This window comes from Rhamphochromis sp. 'chilingali' (genome assembly GCF_963969265.1).
Source record: "Rhamphochromis sp. 'chilingali' genome assembly, chromosome: 20".
NCBI classification, from domain to species: domain Eukaryota; kingdom Metazoa; phylum Chordata; class Actinopteri; order Cichliformes; family Cichlidae; genus Rhamphochromis; species Rhamphochromis sp. 'chilingali'.
In genome coordinates, this window is record NC_137947.1 from 10,761,510 (window position 1) to 10,785,904 (window position 24,395).

The following is a 24,395-nucleotide window of genomic DNA, read 5'->3' on the forward strand; positions in this document are numbered from 1 at the left end:
GTAGGTTGAGCCGACTGAGGTCCATAGAAATTTGACAGCTTCACAGGTGAGACAACCGTCCAGAGGCTGTTTCACTTTAGCTTCCAGGTTTTTTTTTTCTCTCGGAACTCTATTCACTGTGAGCCTGGGGTTGCCACAGTCAAAAAACAACCATTCGAAGTCTAATCATTCCGGCAGCATGAGCAAAAAGAAAAAGGACTGGAAGACTGAAAAAGGTAAGGCTTGTTTTGGAAAGGGGGGGAGGTGGAATGAGGCTATCATCATCTCCATGGCAGACGGCGTGAATCTTTACCACGCCAGAAGACTGACAGACACTCTTTCCGTCTTGTCCGTGTGCTGCAGTAGTAGCCTACTTGTTTCCTAGACTGCTTGATAATCCCACAGGGCGGACTGTACAGATGTTGTAATGATGTTCCGCCTCCTGTTTGTGCCGCCGTAATGTGTGTTTGACATTCGCAACAACGCTGCCGACACAGTGCTTGCTTATTAGCTTACATTTAAGGTGCTCACAGATCTTTCTCGAGTCTTCACGTACCTGTCAGAGTACCCCACCACCCCCAACTAACAGTTCCCGTCTCCCACCTGTATGATGCAGCAGCAGCAGCAGTTCGCTGAGTTGCAAACAGCATTCTCTGCAACTGAATGCCCTTGTAGGTATACAGCTCTCTTAGGAATTAGCGTGCATTAATATAAACCGTGCACTTATTCTTAAAGCCGACCACAGTTTGAAGCATACAACGATAGCAGGTTATTGTGAAACTTTTCTCTTTGACATACAGGACAGACCTGTTGTCTGACAGAGGCAGAGGCAGTAAGGGAGACTTCAGCACTTTGTGAAGTTTACTTGTGAGTTGTAGCTTTGTAACTCACAGCAGAGCTTTTTCGGGGTAAACTTCTTTCTTTTGGCTTAGCAGCTGTGGTTAGTGTGGCAGTCACTGGTTGCATTGCGTTTCTGCCACCTTAAAAACGAGCAAACAGCAACTAGACTGCAGCCACAATTATGCATGTCGATTGCACATGTATTTTCCCTGCTATGACATGCTTATAGAGAGAAGCAGTGCTACATAATGTCACATTGGGGGCAAATTTCCTTATCTGATCTAGCTCATTCAGTAAATGAAACGATGTTTTTGTTTTTTGTTTTGCATTATTTTGGTTGTCAATTTGAATTATGCATTTGTTTTATGGTTCAGTCTGTGTCTAAAGGATGTTTCTATAAATGCTTCCAGTTTGAGCAGGAAGCACCACAGAATGAATATCAATGTAAGTACTATTGTTAATCTACGTCAAATCCCTTTAATAGGAGATCATGGTAAGTCAAAACATGAAAGAAAGAAAAACCCTTTAAACTTAAGGATATTAACATTCTTATTTCTTAAAATGCTCCTTGACTTGGGCGAGTCTCTAGGCTTTGGGAAATCGCGCTATGTAATAACACCAAAGATGAAATAATTTCCCTCATTTTGACACTTTTAGTTTCTCTGGAAAGATCAGCCTTATTTCTGAAGCGGTTGAAAATCTGATTTGCCACATTTACCAGAATTCTGACTGTAGTAAAACTAGGAAGATTTATGAAAAAGAATGAACAACATATAGAAACATAACCGAGAATATTCATGAATAAAAAGACAGCATATGCTGTTCAGGCTGCAGGTACTTGGATAATGCCAGTTTTTGTAGTTTTGCCTCTGTACGCCACGACACTGGAATTTAAATCAAACAGTCAATATGAATTTAAAATTCACACTTTGAACTTTAATTCAAGGGGCTTTGCATAATTTTTTGCATTAACTATTGAGGAAATACTGTTTCCAATGGCTCAAAAGTAATTGGACAACTGGCTGACAAAATGTTTCATGGTTAGATGAAGTCAGTTTGCTTATTATTCCAGATAAAAGATCTGGAGATTATTCCAAATGCTGAACTTGAATATGGTAACTTTTCACTGGAACTCTAAATGTGATGTCCAAAGTGATGTCAGCGGGAGTGAGGGAGGCCATCATTAGGCTGAAAACCCAAAAAATAAACCTATCAGAGAGACAGTAAAAACTTTTTGAGTGGCCAGATCAATCAAAAAGAATGAAAACACTAGCTCAGCCATACCAAAAGGTCTGCGAGACCACAGAAGACTAAGTAGATGAATTCTTCTCTTAGTTAAGAAAAACGCTTCACAGCATCTAGCAAAAACACTTTCAAGGAGGTTGGTGTATCATTACCATTGGTTACACTCATGAAGAGTTTGGCAGCAAATATCTAAAAGAGCCTGCACAGCTCTGATTGATTGGAAGAGAAAAGTCTGGAGAATGAAAGGATCTGCTCCAAATGCATAACCCTAACCCTGATCCAAAGCATAAAACATTATCCATTGAACATAAACGAGGCAATGTTATGTCACGGGCATGTGTGGTTGCCATTTGCCTAATGGGCCTAGTGTTGATGATGTGACGGCTGATAGAAACAGAGGGATGAATTCTGAAGCGTAGTGGGCTATACTCTCCGCTTAGGTTCAGCTAAATGCCGCAGGGCTGATCGGACAGCACTTCAGTGTGCAAAATGAACCAAAGCATACTGAAAAAGCCATGGAAGAGCTTTTCAAGGCAAATATTCTACAACTGCCAAGCCAGTCACCTGGTCTCAACTCAGTAGAGCAAGCTTTTCAGTTAGTGAAGCGCAAGGAAGGAAACACAGTATCTAGTTATGGTGATTGTCTTGAAGTATTTAAACCAGTCATTATATTTCAAATTATGTCAGTTTGTCCCATCAGTTTTGAACCTCTGAAAATGAGGCCATATGCATAAAAATGAAATATGTTAAAGGTATTTTGTTAAACACCTTCAACAAAGTTGAAAGTTTTCAATCACACCTTTTAAAACCACTGGAGGCAAAATTAGAGAAATTGCCCAAAACTCATTGATCTACCGTACTTCCCGGACTACAAAGCGCACCTGAATATTAGCCGCACAAGCTAAAATCAGGGGAAAATCCTGTTTTGTACATACATTAGCTGCACCTGACTAAAAGCCGCAGGTGTTTCAATGTTGACTTATCATATGTAAGAGAATATGCACAAAGCGAATTGTCAGGAAAGAGATGGCTGTTTGGAGACACAGCCCTTTTATTAATATTTTGAAAAACAAGTTAAGGGTACATATTACGAAACATGTGCTGTGCTTCATAAATGAGTAACAAATGTAGTACATAACAATAACCTACAGCACACCAGAAAAATAGATTCGGCTCAGGTGCAGTGACATGGCTTTAACAAGAAGAAAAGTCAGTCATTCACCACCATCTTCCTGCGCACTAAAACCACCAAAGTCCTCTTCTCCAGTGTCGGATACGAACAGGCTCAGGATGGCTTCGTCATCCACTCTCAGCTCCTTTCCTTCGTTGTCACTTTCAAAACCAAAGAAATCCTCGTTGTCAGTGTCGGAGTCGAACACCCTCAGAAGGGCCGTGGCGGTGTCCTCCTCTCCATCATGCAGCAGTCCAGCCCTTCGAAATCCGTTGGTGATCATGGATGTTTTCACACTTTTCCACGCTGTCAGATTCCACCGGTGGAGTTGAGCATAACTTGCTTTTTGCAAGTTTATCGCCGCTCGTCATCCACGCCTCCCGCTGAACGCGTAGCGCTACTTTGAAGTTTGTTTTTCACGCTACTTGTGTGGCACTATGTTGCCTGGCGGATGGACATGTGACCACCACTCTTGAACCCCGATACTGTGTGTCTGATCACATGCCCTTCTGCCAGGCAACGTAGTGCCGTACAACAGCGGAACAAACAAAACAAATCGTCTTACGATATGACAAAAATCATGGACAATCCATAGAAAAGCCGCACCTGACTAAAAGCTGCAGGGTTCAAAGCTTGTGCAAAAAGTAGCGGCTTTTAGCCCGACAATTACGGTACTTGTGATATATGTTATATGTGTGCAGCACAGGTGACTTGCCCTTTCAGCCAGGAGTTTAGAAAACTATTCAGGCCGTTTGATTGATATGATACTATGTGAAATAATCTCATGACCTCTAACCCAATCTTTGGGATTCTGCAAAGGACAGCAACAAAGTGCTTCACTGTAGTCCAGAGAGCCTTTCTGTGTTCAACTCCAGAACTGCCTTTTTATTCATCCATGTAGAATAATAGCTATTTTAGGAGTAACAGCAGTGGGCAAGAGGGAGAGAGAATACATCAGGGATACAACAGATATCCCCTATTGCTGCAAGGCCTTCAATGTAAGCCTGACCTCCTGTGATATTCTGTGTAACGATGATCCAAAGAAGCTTACATTTCTGACCAGAACATAGTCATCTCTTTTTCCCTGAATATGTAGGCTTTTATTTGTGCAACAGTCTCATAACCCATAGTGCCATTTAAAAAGAAACAATACAAGGTTGATATGACATGCATTTTATTTGATCTGTTACAGAGGTGATTTCAAAGTACACAGTGTAAACTAGGCTACTTATCTGGCAATGATTTCACAGTAGCACATAATTAGGATGATTTGCTTTTGCTTTTGCACAACAGCTCAATGCTGTCAACCAGTAGCAAGCAAAGGCTCTGTTGCAGTCAGAGCAGAAAAGCAGCAGAAGTTATTTGATATTAGACAATTATAATGTAGGTTGTTTTAAAAACAAACACATAAGCAGCACAAAGCACTGAGATTTCCTGTACATTGATTAGATAGCGCCTAGTATGAGTTTAAATGTAGTGAGATTTTAAGAAGTAAGTTCTTTGAAATAGTTTCTTGACAGACAAAGGTCAGGACAGTGTAGATATAGTTAGTATTTATTGATGGGTTCTGTATTTCACTCACTGGCTGCAAAGGATTTTCATTCAGGTATTAAAAACAATCCTTCTGCTTAAAATGATGTTAGTTGGTCCAGTTAATTTTGAGTCTCTAAAAATGGGGGGATTGTGTAAAAAAACTGTTGTATTTCCTAAAGATTTAATGCAAAAAAATTGTGTTAAACCCTTCATATTAAAGCTGAAATCTGAACTTTGATCACATTTTGCTTGCCTGATTTAAAACGTATAATTTAATTTAAACTTTATAGATAACTGGAAAACTTCTGGTGTTATTAGAAGAGGTGACTTCATCTCACTTTGGATGGAGCAGGTTGCAATTCTAGAAATCTAAATTGTATAAATTTCCTGTGAGACCAACAAAGAACAAACCAAAAATCAGCAAAAAATAATGTAAATATAAAAATTCACAAAAAAATCATTAATATAACTCTCTCGACCACATCAAGGAGTAAATTAATTAAATGTAGACTGTTGAACATTAAGCTTTTCTCTTCTAAATCTCTGTTAGTAAATGATTTATTAATTAATTGATCAACATTATTGATTTATTTCCCCTACAGAAGCCCGGATGCAGCAGGATAAATATGTTAGTTTAAATTAATCAGCACCCTTAAGTCATACTAACTGTCAGAAGCACAGGCTGAGGAGGAGGAGCAATCTTTCACGCTAGCTTAGTTTAATCAAGCAGCTGATAAGCCAAAGTGCAAAGATCTAGAAAAGTTCTAATTCATTTGAAAGTGAAAAACACAAAAAAACTGTTTTCCTTTTTGTTTCTTGCTCTTTTTCAGAGTTTCTATTGATTTCATTAATGTATTTTCTTTACAAAGAAAATGATAACCATTACAGGAAAAAGATATTCCGAGTTGACCCACAGAGCTAACATGAAGAAAAGCAACTTTAATAAATGCTGATATATATTTAGGCTCTTTCTCTCATATTGATCTTTAAAGTTTAACTTCATGTGTTTACTAGCTCCAAACCATCAACAGTCTTGCAGGAATAGGGTCGATTAGACTCAGTTCCTACAAGACTATTGATGGGTCTAATGTACCCCATTCCAACAACACTGTTCAAAGAAGTTTAACCATTGTTTTTTTAATACGATCAGTTTATCTTTATTAACAGGCAACATATCACAGGCTTTTAAGGTGGTTGTAATTAAACCACATGAGTTGCTACTTGGCTCAGGCAGGATTTATACCTTTCATTTTATTTTGAAAAATTCTTGAATGAGTAGTTGTAAAACAGGTTGTTGATCCCCTGCAGAGGAATGGTTTGTTTGAACTTGCAGCCACTGTTGGTATAAAGAAAATGAGTTGCAGTTGTTTGAGTCGTATCTATCTGACAGATTCCATATTGTTTATGTAAATCATTTTGCTTTGTAGATGATCTCCAGCTTTATTTATCAATATAGCCAGATGAGATTTATTACTATGAGACTGATCTGTTGTACTTGATTATTATCAGGTCACTCTAAAAACACTCTGAAAAGTTGCTCCAGAACACTGCATTAGAGTACTAACAGGGGCGATAAAGAGACACCGTATTTCTCCCTCTTGCACTGAACATTTTTTCCATTTTTAGTTCCTTTTACTTTCACTTTCTTTTCTCCCTCTACTCCTTGCTTCCTCCCCTCACCGCTAACGGGTCACAGCAGAAGGCTAGCCCTCTTTGAGCCTGCTTCTGCCAGAGGTTTCTTCCTTACCACTATCACTATGAAGTGCTTGCTCACAGAGGACTGTCTGATTTTTAGGGTTTTCTCTAGAAGATCATCGGGTTCTGGGGCAATATATTAAGTTCAGTTCAATTGAAAGTTCACTGTGGTTGAGTACAGAGGCAAAATTACAAAAATTGTTTAACTTTTCAAATATTTATACACCTTGACTGTATTTTCAATGACCTGTAAGTCGTATAGGAGTTTGTGCAGAGAAAAAGCAACACAGAGCTTTGAACAGGGAGGACTAAAAGCTTGGATTCATGCACGAAGCCTGCACTAAAATAATGCTTGTCTGACAGGCGTGTGGTGTCCACAGCTGCCAGTTTAAAGCCATAAGCAATGGCTAAACAACCTCCATCACAATGCTACTGATGAAGGGTCTGTCTCATAACAGGTCCACATTCGCATCAAGGCCTGAAACTATTACTGATATGGGTGGGGGCCTTCAGTAAAGCAAGAGCACTTTTCTATGACTTTGGTTAAGAGAAGAAAAAAAAACTATATTAAGTTAAAGTGAAGGAAGGATGTTTGTGATTTTTAACATAAATCAATATTGCACCTATTTGTGCAAGGACTACATTTTTGGCCTGTTTTTATCAGTTATTTTTTTTAGTAAAACTGTTTTTATTTTCTGTCACGTGTATGCAACTTGTCTTCACAGAGAGACTGCTCCATCTAAGTTTGGATGACAGGCGCAAGGAGTATCGTCGTCAAGATTTCATTTCTCTGGACAAGATACTAACCTGGAGAGAGAAAAACAGATGTAAGTGACGGAGTGTGCCATTTGGGATGCTGAAGTGTTTCTAAGTGTGTAGTCGTACACATTGTGGTATTTTTTACAGGTCAATCAGAAACCAGGAGTGCTGTTTGTCAGAAAAGCTGCGCCAGCATAAGTACAATTAATTTAAGCTAAAAATTTAAGCTGAACAGATGTATTTTCATAATTTCACTTATCTAAAATATATGTATTATCTATCTTTTTTATTTGTTGCCCATTTCAAAACCTAAATGAGAAACTGGTGTTGGATTATATAGCTGTAACAAAATTAACCCTAGACAATGGCTGTGCTACATGAACATTAATCAATTGAAAGAGACATTTGTAAACAACAGTATGTTACTTAGTCTTTTATCTCAAACTGTGGACTACTGCTCTTTATTGATAGCTGAAACTTTGGTGCTCTGTCACTTGCTGAACAGAGCAGAGGCAGAAAGACAACGTTTTGCAAGAACTTGTTGCAAAATAGTGATGTCACAGACCCCTTTCCTTTAAAAAAATTGTTGCTAAAAGGGTGTGAATGGTTTCTTCTAGGGCTGCTCAATTAATCGAATTTTAATCACGATTACGATCTGGGCTTTCAACGATCATTAAAAATGACTGAGCCGATTATTAGCCCCTCCCTCATTTATCCGCGACACCTTAAAGGCCGGTCCGTGAAAATATTGTCGGGCATAAACCGGTCCGTGGCGCAAAAAAGGTTGGAGACCGCTGATTAAGAGGACCCGAGGGAAGCTCGGAAAGCTAAGCAGAAGTTATTTGGAGAGTGACTGCCGTTGGTTGAAAAGAGAGTTTAAAAAAAAAAACTTCAGTGGTGTTGCACACTATTTTATATTATTTTTTTAAAGTCATTGTTAACCCTTTAAAGCCGGTCAGAGCAGCACGCTCCGTTTTGCGTAACTACTGTTAAATCCCTGTAGAACCTGAACCGTGTAAGCTAGCGCAATAATTTGTTTTGCATATGAAACCGGAGGAGTTGTACTTACATCTGATGCCATCAGCTTGTCCTCGGTCACGGTTTCGTTCCACATATAGCTTTGCAAAAATTGCATAAAAAGCGCTTGCAGGAACAAAAACATAATATTCCAGAAACACGTTTTGCCGTTCCTATCAGCTGTTCGTAACACTTCCCACAGTGAAATGATGCACATGCTGTTTTCTTTGCAAATTTGCATCATAGGATTGTTTTTTGTTTTTCCTGCAGTATATAAAAATTGCTGTATCTCCAAAATAAAACTATGAAGACACTCAAAATAAATTTCCTGTTGTTGTAAACTATTTTTTGCAACTTTATTGTATTTAAAGTTTTGAGGGATAAACCTCTTAAATTTCTCCAAGTAGAAATATATGTAAACAAAACAAAAGCGATTTTCAATTTTTTTTGTAGTTTATTGCACTTTTTTGCAATTTATGTAATTACTATGCACTTAATGCATACATATTATTAAAATATGGGCTATAACAGTTGTATTGATGTATAGCAACTTGAAATGCTCCCACAAATGGCACTACAGCATGTAAAAAAATAATATAAGCTCTGGTGGACTTGGTTCTATAGTAGGTCTTAAAGGGTTAAATAAATATCGTCAAATAATCGTGATCTCAATTTCAGTGAAAATAATCGTGATTATCATTTTTGCCATAATCGAGCAGCCCTAGTTTCTTCATCTGGCCAAAAAGGTAAAGTGAAATGGTGGGGTTACAGCTGTGAGTAAGAAGGATGCCAAAATGGAAATGCATTGTAGCACACCTTTATTGCTTCCATAGCAATTGAGAGAGTAAGGATCAGCCAGCGACTGCTAATCAAATGCAGTTTAGTGGGTGATCATCACATGTTTAACCAGCTCTTTTGGCTTAATTCCCTGTTCTTAGCTGACAGAAGTGGCAACCGGTGTGGTCTTCTGCTGCTGCTTAAAAATTTGTCTAGGGTTTTTGTAAGATTCTGTTCAGAGTCTTTCCCATCCTGATGCTCAGTTTTAACTTTAGCAGGTTGTCTCAACCATCTCTACATGGGGAATTTTATCTAGTTTCTGAGTGGCTAATAAGATAGTTACATTAACAAACAGTTAAACAGGTTTCCCTTAAAAATTGTCCAGTGAAGTGTATTTTCCTATATTCAGTTACTTGGACAGGAATTGTATTGATTTAAAGTTGGAATTAGTGTATTTAATTAACATTACAATTCACAAAACATATCAAAATATGATGTAAAATAGAGAAGCAAGTGAAAGATTATGAAAAATAATTTTTTAATTGTGAAACAGCGTGATTACCCTGTAATAGTGTCAGAAATAATAAGCAGAACTCATTTAGATTCAGAAAGCTGAATTATATTTTCTTAACGTATGAAGCTACCTTTAAATGGCACATTTAAAAAAATAAGCCATTTGTTATGTAAAAAAAAAGTCATTTTAAAGTTGAAGATAAGAGTTAATGGAAGGCTTAATATGTTAATATTATAAATCGACCTGTCATTCAGTATGTGACTGTGTATGCTGTATGTGAAGCAAGAAGCAAAACTCATTGCTAATAAAAACCAACACAGGCTTTTAAATTGATTATGACAAAAAACTCTGCATCAAAGAAAGCTGTTGATTTTTACTATTAATAGACACTGTGGAATGGTTATAAGTGAACTTGTCTTGCTTGTCCACTGTACTTAACTGGTTCACAACAAAAATCAATACTACACACTGCATCACACAAGTATTTTTAGACAGCTTCTACAAATAGAATAAAAATGTGAGTATTGATGTATAGGACACTGGAATCATTGACAAAGTGATCCTTACAGTCTTTGTTTTCTTATTTCAGGTGATGACCAAGAAGATGGGAAGGAGGTGACAGGCGGAGGAGGGCTGAGTGATAAAGTATCTCTTTACAAAGGAGATATTACTGTCTTGGAGGTGGATGCCATAGTCAATGCTGGTAGGCACTCTGTTCTCTGACCTTTTAGAACAGGTGGATGGTGTTTGATGCCTGAAGGCTGTTAAGTTGTCCTTGGCTGCCCTCTGCTGTTAAGACTTGGGAAATACTGGTTGTTATGGCATTACACAGTGGTCAGCATGACTGAGACAAATCGTTAGCTTGATAGCATAATTGCCTAAGTCATTTTTTTGTGTTTTCGGAAAACAAGAAAAAACTAATTTTCTAAATATCACATGCATATTTTTAATTGATATTTTCACAGAACATTTAAGTATATGTGAGGAAAAGTATGGAAAAAGAACAAAACCCAACATCATTTCTTTTGTCTAATAAAAGTGACTTAGGCAGATTATGCCTATGACTTAGGCAGTTTTTCTTCAAACTATAAAATGAACATGACATACTATAATGTAACCATAACACACTGTAACTTTTCAATTTTAATCACAAAATGGCAGCTAGAGTAAGGAGACTTACTCACTTCACCTCACCCACCCATTAATTTGCAGAGGAGGCCTGTAGGCTCATAAAAGAGGTGTGCGTGTGTCTATGTGTGTTTGTATCTGTCTGTGTGTGTTTGTCTCTCTCTTCTCTCTCTTTCTCTTCGTGTGCGGGTGTGTGTGTGTGTGTGTGTGTGTGCGTGCGTGTGTGTGTGTGTACTATTTGGTAGGCTATGTATACTACTGATGAGGAAGATCATCATAGTACTTGTGGGCCACTCTTGGTAGTACATTTTTCATTGACTGTAAGTCACTGTATTTCCTCAGGGTGATGGGCAACTGAGCAGGAAAGAGTGGGATCCACTTGAATGGCTTGTTGTCGGGTATGCTGATGCGCCGAGGCAGGTCTTCCCAGTCAGATTCAAAATCCAGCTTGTACCTGATCCGTCCATCAGTCAAGTACTGCAAAGCCCGGAGGTCATGGACTGTGGGGTCCCCAACTTTTTTGCCGGGTCGAATATTGGTGACATAGGTGCCAGATAACTTCATGAAGTCATTGTGGTATAGTTGAGTCACCCTCTATGGGGATGGATTAATGCGTGCAGCCTCAAAGATGACAACGTAATCTCGTGGAGTGTAAACGTCTTGCACAATGCGCCGTTCAATTAGACTGTGCATGGAGTCACACTCCATCTGTGTGTGGCCTGCAACTAGAAATTTCTGCTCAATGCTGACACCATGCTTCATGGCCAGGTAAAGGTAGGCGTTGCTGATGGTAGCACACCGGTTCTGATACCCGCAGCCATCACTCCAGACAGTGACTTTCTCAATGTTTCTGTTGGCCTGTAGGACAGACTCAAAGTGGTTGGACTGCAGATGTGCAAAAACCTCACTGCTGAGGGAGCCTTCATGTTCTTCCCAAGCATAACAGTACCCATCTCTGTTGTTCATGTTGAAGCAGGTAAAGTTGTGCATCTGTAATTTAGTTTTGTAGTACATTGTACTTGCTTTTGTCTGGGGGCAAAGAAGAACGCGTTGAAGGTCCATTGTCCACACTGAAAGTGTGTCACTGGATTGATTTTTGTCTGCAGCCTTTTCAGCTTGAGCCTGACTCTTCAATCTCAAGTGTGTAGCAAGAGCATCCTCATCTGTATTTCCTACCTTGGCGCTTACACAGATGTCACATTGGTCTTTTTTTGGAATGAACACAGAGTAATCCTGCTCTCCAAAAACCTTCCGAAAGTATGTCTCACTCACAGCACGCTTTCCATTCTCATTGGCAGCATTCTGGTATTCCTTGTGAAGCTCTCTCAAAACTGTTCCTGGCTCCAGGAACTTCTTGTTCTGATAAGAGGGAACCTGGCAGCAGTAATGGGATGGGACTGTAGGTATTCCAGAGAGCCACTCTTTCAGGAAGGCCTGGTCTCCATCTGATATTGGCATATGAGGACCAGTCTTGTTGATCTTGGGGTTGGGCTGGGTATGAGTGTTGGGTTTCATGCCTGCAGTTAACCATGATCCAATGGTTCTCAGGGCAATACCAAGTGTGGAACAGAAAAGATTTTTGCACACAGGTATTTTGCATCTATCTGAGAGTTGCAGGTGGTATAGCAGAGATGTTGTTCTCCTTGAATCAACACCACCTTTCTTCTGTTTTATGGGCACATTTTCAACAACAGTCTGGATATACACCTTGCGTGTCTCCCAGGAAGGCATGGACCAGAAATTGTTGAAGATTCCTCTTCTCTCAACTTCAGTCAGTAGCTCACAACTTCTTTTCGTTGACTTGAAGCAGTGCTGTGATGTGCATGGTGGGCCCATGGCCTTTGGTGGTCTCTCCTGTCCCATTGTATTCTTGTAATTCTCTCCCTTCAGACGCTTTTCTTTGATGACATTTTTCTTCCACGTATGGGGCAGTGGACGCTTGTGACGAACAGCAGAAGTGCTGGGGGTTGGACTGGCTTCCTCTTCCTCTGCTTCCACCTCCCCTCCTTCCTCTTCCTCCCCTTCATCTTCGTCTCCTTCCCCTTTCTTTTCCTCTCCTTCATCTTCCTCTCCTTCTCCTTCCTTTTCCTCTCCTTCCCCTTCCTTTTCTTCTCCTTCATCTTCGTCTCCTTCCCCTTTCTTTTCCTCTCCTTCATCTTCCTCTCCTTCTCCTTCCTTTTCCTCTCCTTCCCCTTCCTTTTCTTCTCCTTCATCTTCCTCTCCTTCCCCTTTCTTTTCCTCTCCTTCATCTTCCTCTCCTTCCTCTGGCTGCTTATCAGTCTGTTGCCCCATATCAACATAATTTCCTCCTTCTCCCTCATCTATATCCACCAACTCCTCTAAGTTCACATCAACTTCCTTTCCTGATGATACAACAGAAAATAAAATGCTGTTGGAGTATCTTAAAATGGTAAATCAAGATGACATCTAAATCTACTTGTGTAGTCAAAATGTCTGCTATGTAAAAAAAAAAAAAAAATCAATTTGTACTATTAATATCAAATCAAATCAATTTATTTTTGTATAGCCCAAAATCACAACAACAGTCGCCTCAAAGGGCTACATGAATATTACTGGCAATAGAGTTCAACCAGTATCAGTCATTTGAACACAGTCAATATAAAGTCCAATTTAACAATTAACAATGAACCCAGGGCGTCCCCCGTCCTTAGACTCTCCTCCTAATAAAAAGCAAATGTTTGAAACATAATATAATTTGCAAACTTGCTGAAAATGCTCAAATTGCCTTTGAAATTGCCAAAGATTTACTCTGGTAGCATGCTGCTGTTAGCTAGCTGCTAGCTTGTACTACATTACTATGCTAATGCTACACTACTAACGCTAATGTTAGCTAGCCATCATACTTTGTTTGCAACAAAAAAGTAATCTTTTAACATGGTCATAACCTCTTTGATTGAATGAAAATACATTTAGTGACCAAAAAACTAAAAAAATATGAACTTTTACCAGATGTAAATGAATCAAAAAGAAGAGCAAGGGCTTCACTTGCGGTCAACCTCTTCTTCTTATCAGCCATTTTGCATACATCAAAACTGCCTAAGTCAAATTGATTGTAGCAAAACTGCCTAAGTCCAATGGTAAAACTGCCTAAGTCAAATGAATGACTTAGGCAAGTATGTTTTTTGACTCTTATGAGTGTTGTGATTGGCCAATGACATAGGCAGACGGACAGGATGATGCAGCAGTGGTAGGGGAGTAAAGTTAGGCAAAAATCTCAATTTGACCAAAAAATGACTTAGGCACTTATGCTATGAAGCTAACGAAATGTTAAAGTACACATCTGCTCTCGCTGATCTGACTGTCCGAAAGTTAAAATACAGTGCTGTTTAGACTATAATTGCAGCTCATGGCCTTTCTCGTGAAAGTGACAGACAAGGGTTCACGACCAGCTGCTTTTGGTGAGGTTTATCTGGTTTGTCAGTGATGCGACACAGATCTGTCAGTGATTATTCAGTGCTGCTGTTGGGGGAAACAACATAAACATCTTTCAAAGTGAGTGAAAAACCAGGATGAAGAAAGGTTAGCAGAAGTGTGTGTTTTTTCTCATTATTGCATCACTGTTATATAATATTCTGCATTCTGTTCACAACCTACACACAGAGTTATAAGTGTGGAAGAATTGCTTTACCTGTTGCTACAGCTGATCCAGAGGAGAATGTTTCAGCTTAAAGTTGTGGTACCTCAATAACTGTGCAGGAGCAGAATATTAATATAGTATATATTGGATTTCTGTTGTTTCACAACTTTTCTTTTCTCACAAAGTGTTTGCAAATACATTCATATTCTCATTAGAGTCTACTAGGCAGTGTTCACCTTGTGTGAAATTAGTGCCCTATAATTTATGCAAGATTAATAGATGTGAAAAACAGACTGCTCCATCGGATGAGGCTAATGAACTTAATGTATTATGTAAAAAGCCATGCTGATGAGGTTGGCATGGTGTCAGCATTATGTAAAAAGAGTACAACTGACATGAACCTTAATCTCATGGCTGTTGTGTCTGTTCATCAGCATGTTGACCTACAATGTATCACATGCATTATTATAGAGGTCAAATAGATTCTTCCACTAGTTTTATTGTTGCATGTTATTTACTTTGGTGTTGTGACAGAATCAACTAATTTTGATACAATATATGAAAAATATTAATATTCAACACTATGTTTGATACTATTGTGAGGAAAATGACCACAACATTAAAGTTTGTTACTTTGAACTTTTACTAAAAGATAAAAACAATGATTATTCTTTTACATTAATGAAAGCTTATTGAGGTACTTATCTGTACAACTAGTATCTCTGTTCTGTATACATACTTTGATATAGATAATCAATTGTTGCACTCAAAAATGATTCCTTGTCCTCATGAACATGCCACAATAACGTTGCATAAAATGCCACCAAAATATTAAAAAAATAAAGGTGCGTTTGTTTAAATTATTAATCATTAAGGAAAACGTGCCTGCTGTAAAGTGAAAGTATGTTTCATTTGAACAGATGCCATTAAATTTAACATGTAAAACAAAAAACATGTAAAATTGACATGTAAACAAATTATTTAAAATCTGCATTTTTGCATACATATTTTTTGAGTATAATGCTATAAACATACTGTATATCACATACTCGTATGAAAGTCAGGAAACTTCTCTTTGCAATTTTACCTAATTTTACTGTTTAAATTTGTTACATGTAAGTCTGTGGCCTCAAAATGAAGTATTTAGGTTATGGATAAAATGAGCAGTGCTTTGTGGCTGGATGCTTAGGGCACACGAGAAGAGAAAATAAGGTTCAGGATGCAACGTTGCAGGTTTTTGTTTTACACTGTTTAATGCTATTGCAGCAGAGGAAGGTTGTTTACTTCATCAGCTAATGCAGCCAGACATCCAGGCTGTGATTGAACAACATGCTGGCTAGGAGGCAATTGATTCTGGTTAGCAGGCTGTCAGAGGTGCTCGAAAGGTCAAATGAATTGCTGAAGCCTTTTATAATTTTTTAGGTCTCAGCATTTGGCCCTCTGTACTAGAGCTGGGCGATATATCGAGTTTTAAAAAAAATATCGATATATTTTTATACGAGATATAAGATGTGACAATATCTTTTATATCGATATAGTCTATGTTACGTTAAAGCTATACTTGTGGAGCCGCAAGTTTGCCTCTCTTTCGTCCACTTTTGTCTTTACGCAACGTTACTCGGCCTCGCCCCTCCTTCACTGAATACAACTCCCCCTCCTCCCCCATCGCTTCACCTGCAGGAAGCGACAAGACGGACACGGCAAATCTCCGTTAATGAGTTACTGCGCATCGACCCGTGCGTGGGGCTGGACGCCGTCAACGTGTTAGCTAGCTAACCACGCTAACGAGCTAACCACGCTAACGCCATGCAGCCCAGAGGCGCTGCACAGCCTAAAATCCTTTCATTTTCTCAAAAGTTGACAGCGCGCCTTATGTATGAATTCTGGTTGTGCTTGATGGCTGCGAACCGATTTTATGTGGTACACAGCGCTCAGCAATCTGTCAAAAAATGTTTTAGTACGACTTTGGTAAGCTACGGAGCTGCACCGCTTGATGGACTGTCAGAGCATTACGGCTACCGAGGAGCCTCGCGGAGTGATACGTACTGTGCTTCAACGTAATATTACCCTACTGTGTATAAGGACCATAAATGGCACCTGTTAAGAGACGTGGTTACGAAGAGGATTTCAAACTCAATGCTGTCAGTCACAGAGTAGAAGTTGGGAACAGAGCAGCTGTGAAATCTGTCTTTGTTATTGTGCTCAGCGTCTTTTAGTTTACATTTTGACTGCACAATTGTGAGCTTTTTGTTATGCACAAAAACAACATTGTTTTCTTTTATTTATGGAGCATTATTATTTAATAAATGCTCATAATTTATTTTTGAGTAAATTTTATGTACATCTATGCTCTATGTTAATAAAAGTGCCTGTGTGACATCTGGGACACAGCTTTGACTAAGAACTCTCTTTTTGTTCTTACTTTATGGCTTTAAAAAAAAAAAAATCGAGATATATATCTTATATCGCCATCTAGGTAAAAAATATCGAGATATGAATTTTGGGTCATATCGCCCAGCCCTACTCTGTACCTCCATTCATACTGTCAAGCCACTCGTCTTTGTACAGGTGGTAGCACTGATAAGAACACAGTGATGGACTTTACTGTCCAGTTTTGTTTATAGTGTGGGGCAGTTTTGCACAGTAGTTTGTTATGAATGGGAATTTTAATGTAAATGGAAAGTTCCAGTCCCAATGTTTTTGTCACTGGTAACAAAACATTTTACAGGATGACATTGTGCTATATAAATATTGCTGGCAAACGATTTAGTTGATTAGGCTGCACATGCTCTTGGTCGTGTGGATCTTGCCCAAATTTTTTGTGACTAACACAGTTCTGAGCAGGCATTGTGGATGTTGAGCAACATGCACTGATAAGATCTTTTGGATAGCTTGTTCAACTTCTTGCCTTTCATCTATTCAATGGTTCCAATCTCTGGCCTGCAGTACTTCCATTTTCTCATGCTGTTTTTCACTTGGGCTTGGCACCAGCAGACTGCTGTGTGTGAATTGTGGGAGTTTTTGAAAGTATTACTCACAAGCTTAATAAACAGTCCAAATGACTTTTTCTCACTACGGTCCAACGTGATTTATAAATTGAGATATTACGAGTGCAAATTGTAGGTATATGTGGAGGTTGGTGTGAAGGAATACATCTTTGTGACCCCATATTTATTTAGGCTACTAATTATGTCCTTTGGTTCATTTATTTGGCAGTTTAATATCCTGTTGTGCTGGGCTGTGATGTGATATGGAAGACACAGCTCATTATTTATTATGGCATACCTTAACTATTACTTTAAAACTGCATTAGCAATGTGTTCTCCAGGTTTGGCTCATTGGAATCACCAGTGGCAAAATTCTTGCGGTTCATTGCAGCGATCAGCTTGTTAAAGCTGACACATTTGTTTTAATTATGTTCCATTTTCATCCATTTCTTAGGGAAAAGACTTTACAACAAGATTTTGTCTCGACAGCAGCAGTATGCGGCTTATAAAATAAGAAATGTCCAGCTTGCCATTACCTGTTATGGCTTCTGCCTATAGCTTTAAGAGGGTGTCAAGTTGCTTTATGTGCTCCATTAAAATTTAATTATTGGGCTCATTGAGTTTTTAATTCTTCTCTAATTCTGTTTAGCTGGAGGTTGCACAGGAGGCGCTTAAACTGTCACCCGTGTGCGAACCTGTGGGAGGTGGTGTCAGTTAAGTGCAGGGTTAGAGGGCAGAGCGGCTATAACATGACACGGTGAGTCAGGCTGCAGCATCTTGTCCCAGCAGATGTTGAGACTTAGCCCAGAGTATAGAATGACCCTGCTGTAAAAGTGATGTTAGACCACACTCATGCTTCTTGCAGTCCTCTCGGAAAACATAATGAAAATGATAGGAATGGGTACAGATGCAGACATACCAGTTAAAAATAAAAATCACACAGTTTTCTAAAATAAAGTGAAACAGATGAAAGTGTTTAGAGTCAGGCATCCTCTATTTAACTGAGGAAGACCTTTACTCTGTTTCTCCCTATATATTGAAATGATCACAAGTATCAAATGTTTTGATATAATTTGATCGTTCCCATAGATCTCAATCAAGGCTGAAGGTTTAGTCACTGTTCCTAATGAGCCATTTAGGCAGTCTCTGTGACGGGAAGCACCTTGTGCTTTCGAACATCGGTCGTTTTTTATTGCCTTTTAAATAAAAAGTTAGATCAATTGGGCATGCTCAGTAGTGCCACAAAGCATGATTGGATATAATTCCGTCACTGTACCATGCAGTCCTCCTGTCTGGATGATATCATCGATGTTGCTTCACTTTCTGTTAGAGTTTTTCATGTTCTTATCCCAGGATGCTTTGTTAGTCCTCTAGTTTTATGCTGCCCTGATTCAAAGCACTTTGTGCCTGACTCTGGAAACCAACTGCATCACATAACTGGGCCTCCTCCGTGTATTTCATTGGGATTTTTTTGTTCATAATGTTTCTCTTTCTTCTTGTGTGAACATTTCTTTCATCTGCCCACAGCTGTCCAAAGAACATATTTCCTAAGAAGTGTTGTGGCTTGACAACATGCATTTTAGCAAACCCTAGTCTGGTTTTATCTCTCTCTCTCTCGCTATATATATATATATATATATATATATATATATATATATATATATATATATATATATATGTATAAAATACAATTTATTTGTATTTTTTTTGCAAAGCAAAATGTGGTGTGACTGGAAGCCATACAATTTTTTTGTTGTCATCTTGTTTATGTGTGTTTTCAAGATTTATAACTAACAACTAGCAAAGCTCTTTAGACTTATTTTTGAATATGCTTGTATTTTCTTTCTTCCCAATCTCCTCAGACAACTCTTTAATCTTCTTTCTCTTGTTCATGTTGTTGTTGGTGCATGCAGTGAAACTAAGAGCACAGTGATTACTTTTCTCCTTTCAAAGAGGCTGAATGACTAATTATAAGATTGAAGACTCCTGTCAAAATAATTGAAGACAATAGCCCGCTATGTCACTACAATGCAATTGCTTATCACTACGTCTAATGGTGATAAATAAGGTTTTTCCAATAATAGCATTCAGGCTATGTTTGAAGATCTTTTAAGACTAAAAATGAATTAAGTTCTTTCACTTGTTTTATTCTATGACAAACTGAAGGTTTGGAGGTAAACATGACAAAAGGGCGAGGGTGAGGATGGGGAGTTATGTCAGACGTGAACGGCACATTTGCTCGTGTATGACTGAGAGACACACATCCTACAATCTGGATTTGCTCAGATTTGGGCCCTGTACATTTCTAATCCTGTGTATTCCATTAGTATAAAGATTTGCTACCCAAATTTTTGTACTTAGTGCATTTTTCTTTTTTTTTGTATAATAACTGTAGAATGATCTTTTGTTTTTTTTTAAAACATACCCAGCAATTTCTCTGATTGCTAATTCACTGACTACAGTAGACTGTGTAGACCATGGTTAAATTGATAGCAGGATGATCAATGGAAAGAGACAACTATCACAGTTAATCAAGCCTTGCTTCATAGAAAATTACAGGGTTCACTAAAAGTGGGTGTTAAATTTAATGTATATAATTTATTTTGGTTTTAAATGGCAAACACAAGAAAATATCGGCCTTCTTTTTTTTCCGCTCTTGTCTTTCTGGATGGAGTTCACACGAGTGTCACCGCCCTCTCAGTTCAGAATGAGATAGCGAAGATAGCAGTGCAAAGTAAAAAGGACCATTCTTATCATGATGACTGTGGTAATTATGCATATGGGGTTGACTCCTAATCCATTACCTGCTGTAAACCTTCCCATCTTTCTGTATTGGATCATTTTTTTACAGGAGCCAATTTAATGTGCATAGAAAATCGAGTTATGAATGCCATAAAAAACCTGAATGGTTTGAAATGAGTTCAAGAAATTCAATTGGCATTCAGTTGTACTGCAGTCATCACAGGTTTGATGAGAGCAGTGACCCTCGGAGGGCAGAATAGCATGATCCAGTAGAGATTGACTTTTATATATCTTTTTGATATGCCACCGCTTCAAACAGTGTTCGCCTATGGGATTTGCTTAGCACAAAGGCAGCGTTGTTTACTTTCACGGTCATTCATTCATAATCTGTGGTACAGAATCCTGCATGTCCTGGTGTGGTCAATAGTGAATAGAATACAATGTTGTTCTGTGGTGAGAGCAAAGTAATGTCTAGAGGTACAACACTTTCTTGTATAATGTTTTTTGAGCATATTGTGTGTGTGTGTGTGTGTGTGTGTGTGTGTGTGTGTGTGTGTGTGTGTGTGTGTGTTTTTCTTTTTTATCCTATATTTGAATTAAAATTTGGATAATCAGCAAATAAATGCATGAAAATGACAAATAGTAACATTTGCAAAATTTGAATCATCTGACATTATTGTCATGATAGGAAATTCAGCTGCCGCAGGCGAGGATATGTACGTTTGTATTTTAAAGAGTAAAGACAGTCGTGGTTCAGGCTTGTCCTTCCCCCATTTATTGAAAACCTCAGTAGCTGCAGCAGCACTGCAACAATGCGCAATAATGGTGTGTAATGTCCAGAGAATATTATGTCCTTCTCTGGGGCAGAAGCTTTAATGGAGACCACAGCCTTATTTATTGGGGAATGACTCTGAATGCTCTGATAATATTTTAGCCAACAAAGAAAGCGACTTTCCAGAATAAAATGGTGGCCTCTTTATTCTCTTGCTGAATTCTCAGTCTGTAGATAGACGATAAAATGACAGACATTTCACTGTTGCTCTTCCCAGCTAGGGTGCCTTTAAAGATCTGGTTGTAATATATGTCTACATATTCTTCTTTTCCGCTTCATGAACTCCTTCTTTTACTGCAACTAATATATTGCGGAGACTCAACATCACTTTTATCAAAGGGAGGATTTTTTCCCCTCTTATATCGAATAGTTTGTCCCAGCTTATAAACCAGTATGGATACCTGACTGTGGCATAACATGCCAAACACTGGTGTGAAATGTACTATTCACCTTTTACTTTAGCATTTTCCTGTGACTGATAAAGCCTGAGGTATCTGGTTTTGTTTCCTGCTGTTGATAGATCTTGTCAGCGTAGACTCTTCATTAGATTTGGTGTCAGGCCATGGATGTGCTGCACAGCACACTCAGCCCCTGGAGAGTCTTGCTCAATAGGCCTATCTGTCTCTCTGCAGATTCACACCCTGTGCCATAACCTCCCTGAGTGATGCAGCCATGCTCACAGCAATATGACTGCAATTGGAGGTCTCTCATTCTCTGTTTGTTGACGCACGCACATGCTTGTGCACACTCACAACCAAACACACATTTGCAGCCTGTCTTTAAGGCACTTCAGAGGCTTTTTGGCCTACATCTGTTTCCTAGGCACAAATCATAATGATAACTACTACTTGCCTGATTGAACCTCAACTTTATCTTGATGTAAATGTAATGATTTATGTTTAAGGACTAGATTTTAGACCCCAGAATGGAAGACATTCTCCACCATATGATTCTATAATGGTGCAAGTGCACACACACACATGCACAGTACATAGGAAACCATGGCAGAAGGGTGGTAACTTCTTGAACAAACTTGTGATTGTTGTGCTATCACACCAAGAATGAAAATCAATGCCTCTGGCTGAGAGAACTTGCTGCTCTGATGAACAGTGAAATGACTCTGGTGAGTGGGTTGCATCGGGCCCTGCACTAAAAGGTCCAGGTAATCGTATCACCTCTGAGTGAGGTACGGCACAAGGACAGGGTTTTCCCTCACGTCATAAATGTAAACGTAATGTCGTAAATGTGAACTGAGGCGACAAACCAGCTGACGAGCTTCCCCTTCTCCCGATTTCAGCTCGATTTCTCCCCTGCTAGCATCCAGCGATGATCCGTGCATCCCTTCTGTAGCAGTGTTTGCTCATCATCGCTGTTCACCTGATCTCTGTGTGCCAACCTGGCCAAATAGAAATCATTTTTCATGAGGTGTTGCTAATGGAAAGTAATCATGGGAATCTGTGCTGTCAGTGTGTGTCCATCTCCCACTTAGAGAAATGTCTGCAATTGCTTGGACCGCTAATGGTCTATGACCGTATTGAGCATTTGGGAGAATGAGCCTACCCTTTGTTCCCAGTCATACATTTTGTGACCCACCCACACTTGAAAACATAAAAGCCGCACATATCCGCACAAAGCGAAGACCGTGAAAGTGTGGATGGGATTTTTTGGAGACAGTTGCCAGTGCTCATGAGGAGACCTGTCATTCAGGTCAGGCCTACACTCATCTCCCCAGTGGAGAGGAAACTTCACTGAAAGTCATTGTAGGTCAGAAATGTTGCTTGCTTGTTGTTTGCTTTCTCGCCTTTCTTCCTAATCTGTCGTCTCTGTTCCTGGCTCTCATGAAACAAACCTCTCACAGTACCTTATGCCTTTTGCTGCACACATGCCAGATTTTGCCCACCAGGCCTAGGATTAATCGACAGGGGCTGATAGGACCATGAAAATTGAAGATCTTTGAAAAATAGTAATAACAGTAGAGGTCACTTACTGAGTACAGCAAGGCACTTATCTAGTAAAAAAAATAATTAATTGCCATTTTTATTTTTTGTTAAAAATAAAAAAGTACTTTAAGTGTTTTCATAAAAAACCAAATGCTGTGCTTTTTAAGTGGCTAGGTAGAACACGATGGTTACAAATGACTCATATCCTATCCTCAAGCATACACTGTGAGAAAGACTGCCTGCCTGCGTGTGTGTGTGTTTATGTGGGGTAAGGATATGAGCCTCTCAAGTGGATGAACTGACTCATTTTTAGCAGCACAAAGTTCAGTGTAACCGGTAACATTGAAACAGACCACCAGAAGAATGGATAGAGTACTCATGGAGCTTATCTGTCTATCGACCTGTAGGGGGCACTGTGGATCCATTCAAGTATCACTCACATCTTTTGATAGCAGAGTTAGTTTGAGAAGTGGGATGACTGAGCTGGTTCTGCATTTCACATAGATAAACCCCCCTTTTTTGCCTTGCTTTCACAGATGTTTCTTTAGAAATGTCTGCGGTGACAACTGGAAATTCCATCCTACACATTTTCGGCATCTGCAGCAGGAGAGAAATATGCCCATAATCGTGCTGTTTTTGGAAACAGAAGCACTATTTTAGAACAAAATAAAACCCTTTACAAAACAGATGTGGATTTTGGTGCTCGGTACAAGGTTTCAGCTGTTGGACTACGTTAACACCGAAGAAGCGAGAGTGTGTCTGTGCACGTCCGTGTGGAAGCGGTGGAGATGTGAAAAAAGCAGCATGTGTGTAGCTGAATGCACGGGAGAGAGAGTGAGTTCTTGTATCTATAAGAGAATGTGGAGAGATGCTGGGTGAGACTAGCTCTTTACTGGTAGAGTGGAGCAAGGGTGAAAGGAGAGGGTTGGAGAAATCATCCTCTGATTGCTGGCTGTTTCCCTGCACAATCCCAAGGCAGTGTGCTCTGCTTTGTCATTAGCAGGCGATTCACTGGTATTCTCGCTACCTGTCTTTGAACATCAAATCATTCTCTCTTTGTTTTTATATTTTTTGTAGTTTCCTCATTTTCTTTGTTTCATTTTGTCTCAGTTAATATGTACGCCTGAAAATGCTGGAAACCTTTGCAGAAACAAACAAATGCACAGCATGTACACAGCCAGCCCAGAAAAGTGTGCACCTTAGCAGAAATACTGATGAGCTACTTGGTTACAGGCCGGCAGTGGCACGGTTTTTCTATAATGGCTTTCTATGTATAATGGCTAGGTAATGGTAATGGTCCAGGTAATGAGCAACATAATGTTACAAGTAAGTAAAGGAATATAAAGTTCCTCCAGACACTCCGTTTTATAATTTTATGCTTGGGCTTCACAGTCTCAGTTTCTTCAGAGGGGAAGCAATAAGAAAGAATCATGCTATACAGCATAATAAAATACCACAAATAAAACAATCACATGCAGCGTTACTGAGTGACTAAATCACTCTTTAGACTCCAGGAAATCACAACTTCATGTATTCGTGAAATTATATCCTCTTCACCATTTTTCTGTTTACTAAACAGAAAAAAAGGCTGGTATAGAGGACCTCTAAGCAAGTCAAATGAAAGACTGATGCTTTCCA

General features: G+C 39.1%; 1 protein-coding gene across 1 annotated transcript in view; it reads left to right on the plus strand.

The window, feature by feature from the left end:
* The window catches only part of macrod2 (mono-ADP ribosylhydrolase 2), a 424,305-nt gene continuing 399,910 nt past the window's right edge, over positions 1 to 24,395 (plus strand). Inside the window, exons 1-3 of the mRNA XM_080868694.1 lie at positions 1 to 215; positions 7,189 to 7,290; positions 10,120 to 10,233. Of these exons, the coding sequence (XP_080724820.1) occupies positions 179 to 215; positions 7,189 to 7,290; positions 10,120 to 10,233 (253 nt within the window). The 5' untranslated portion in view covers positions 1 to 178. The remainder of the gene's footprint in view (positions 216 to 7,188; positions 7,291 to 10,119; positions 10,234 to 24,395) is intronic.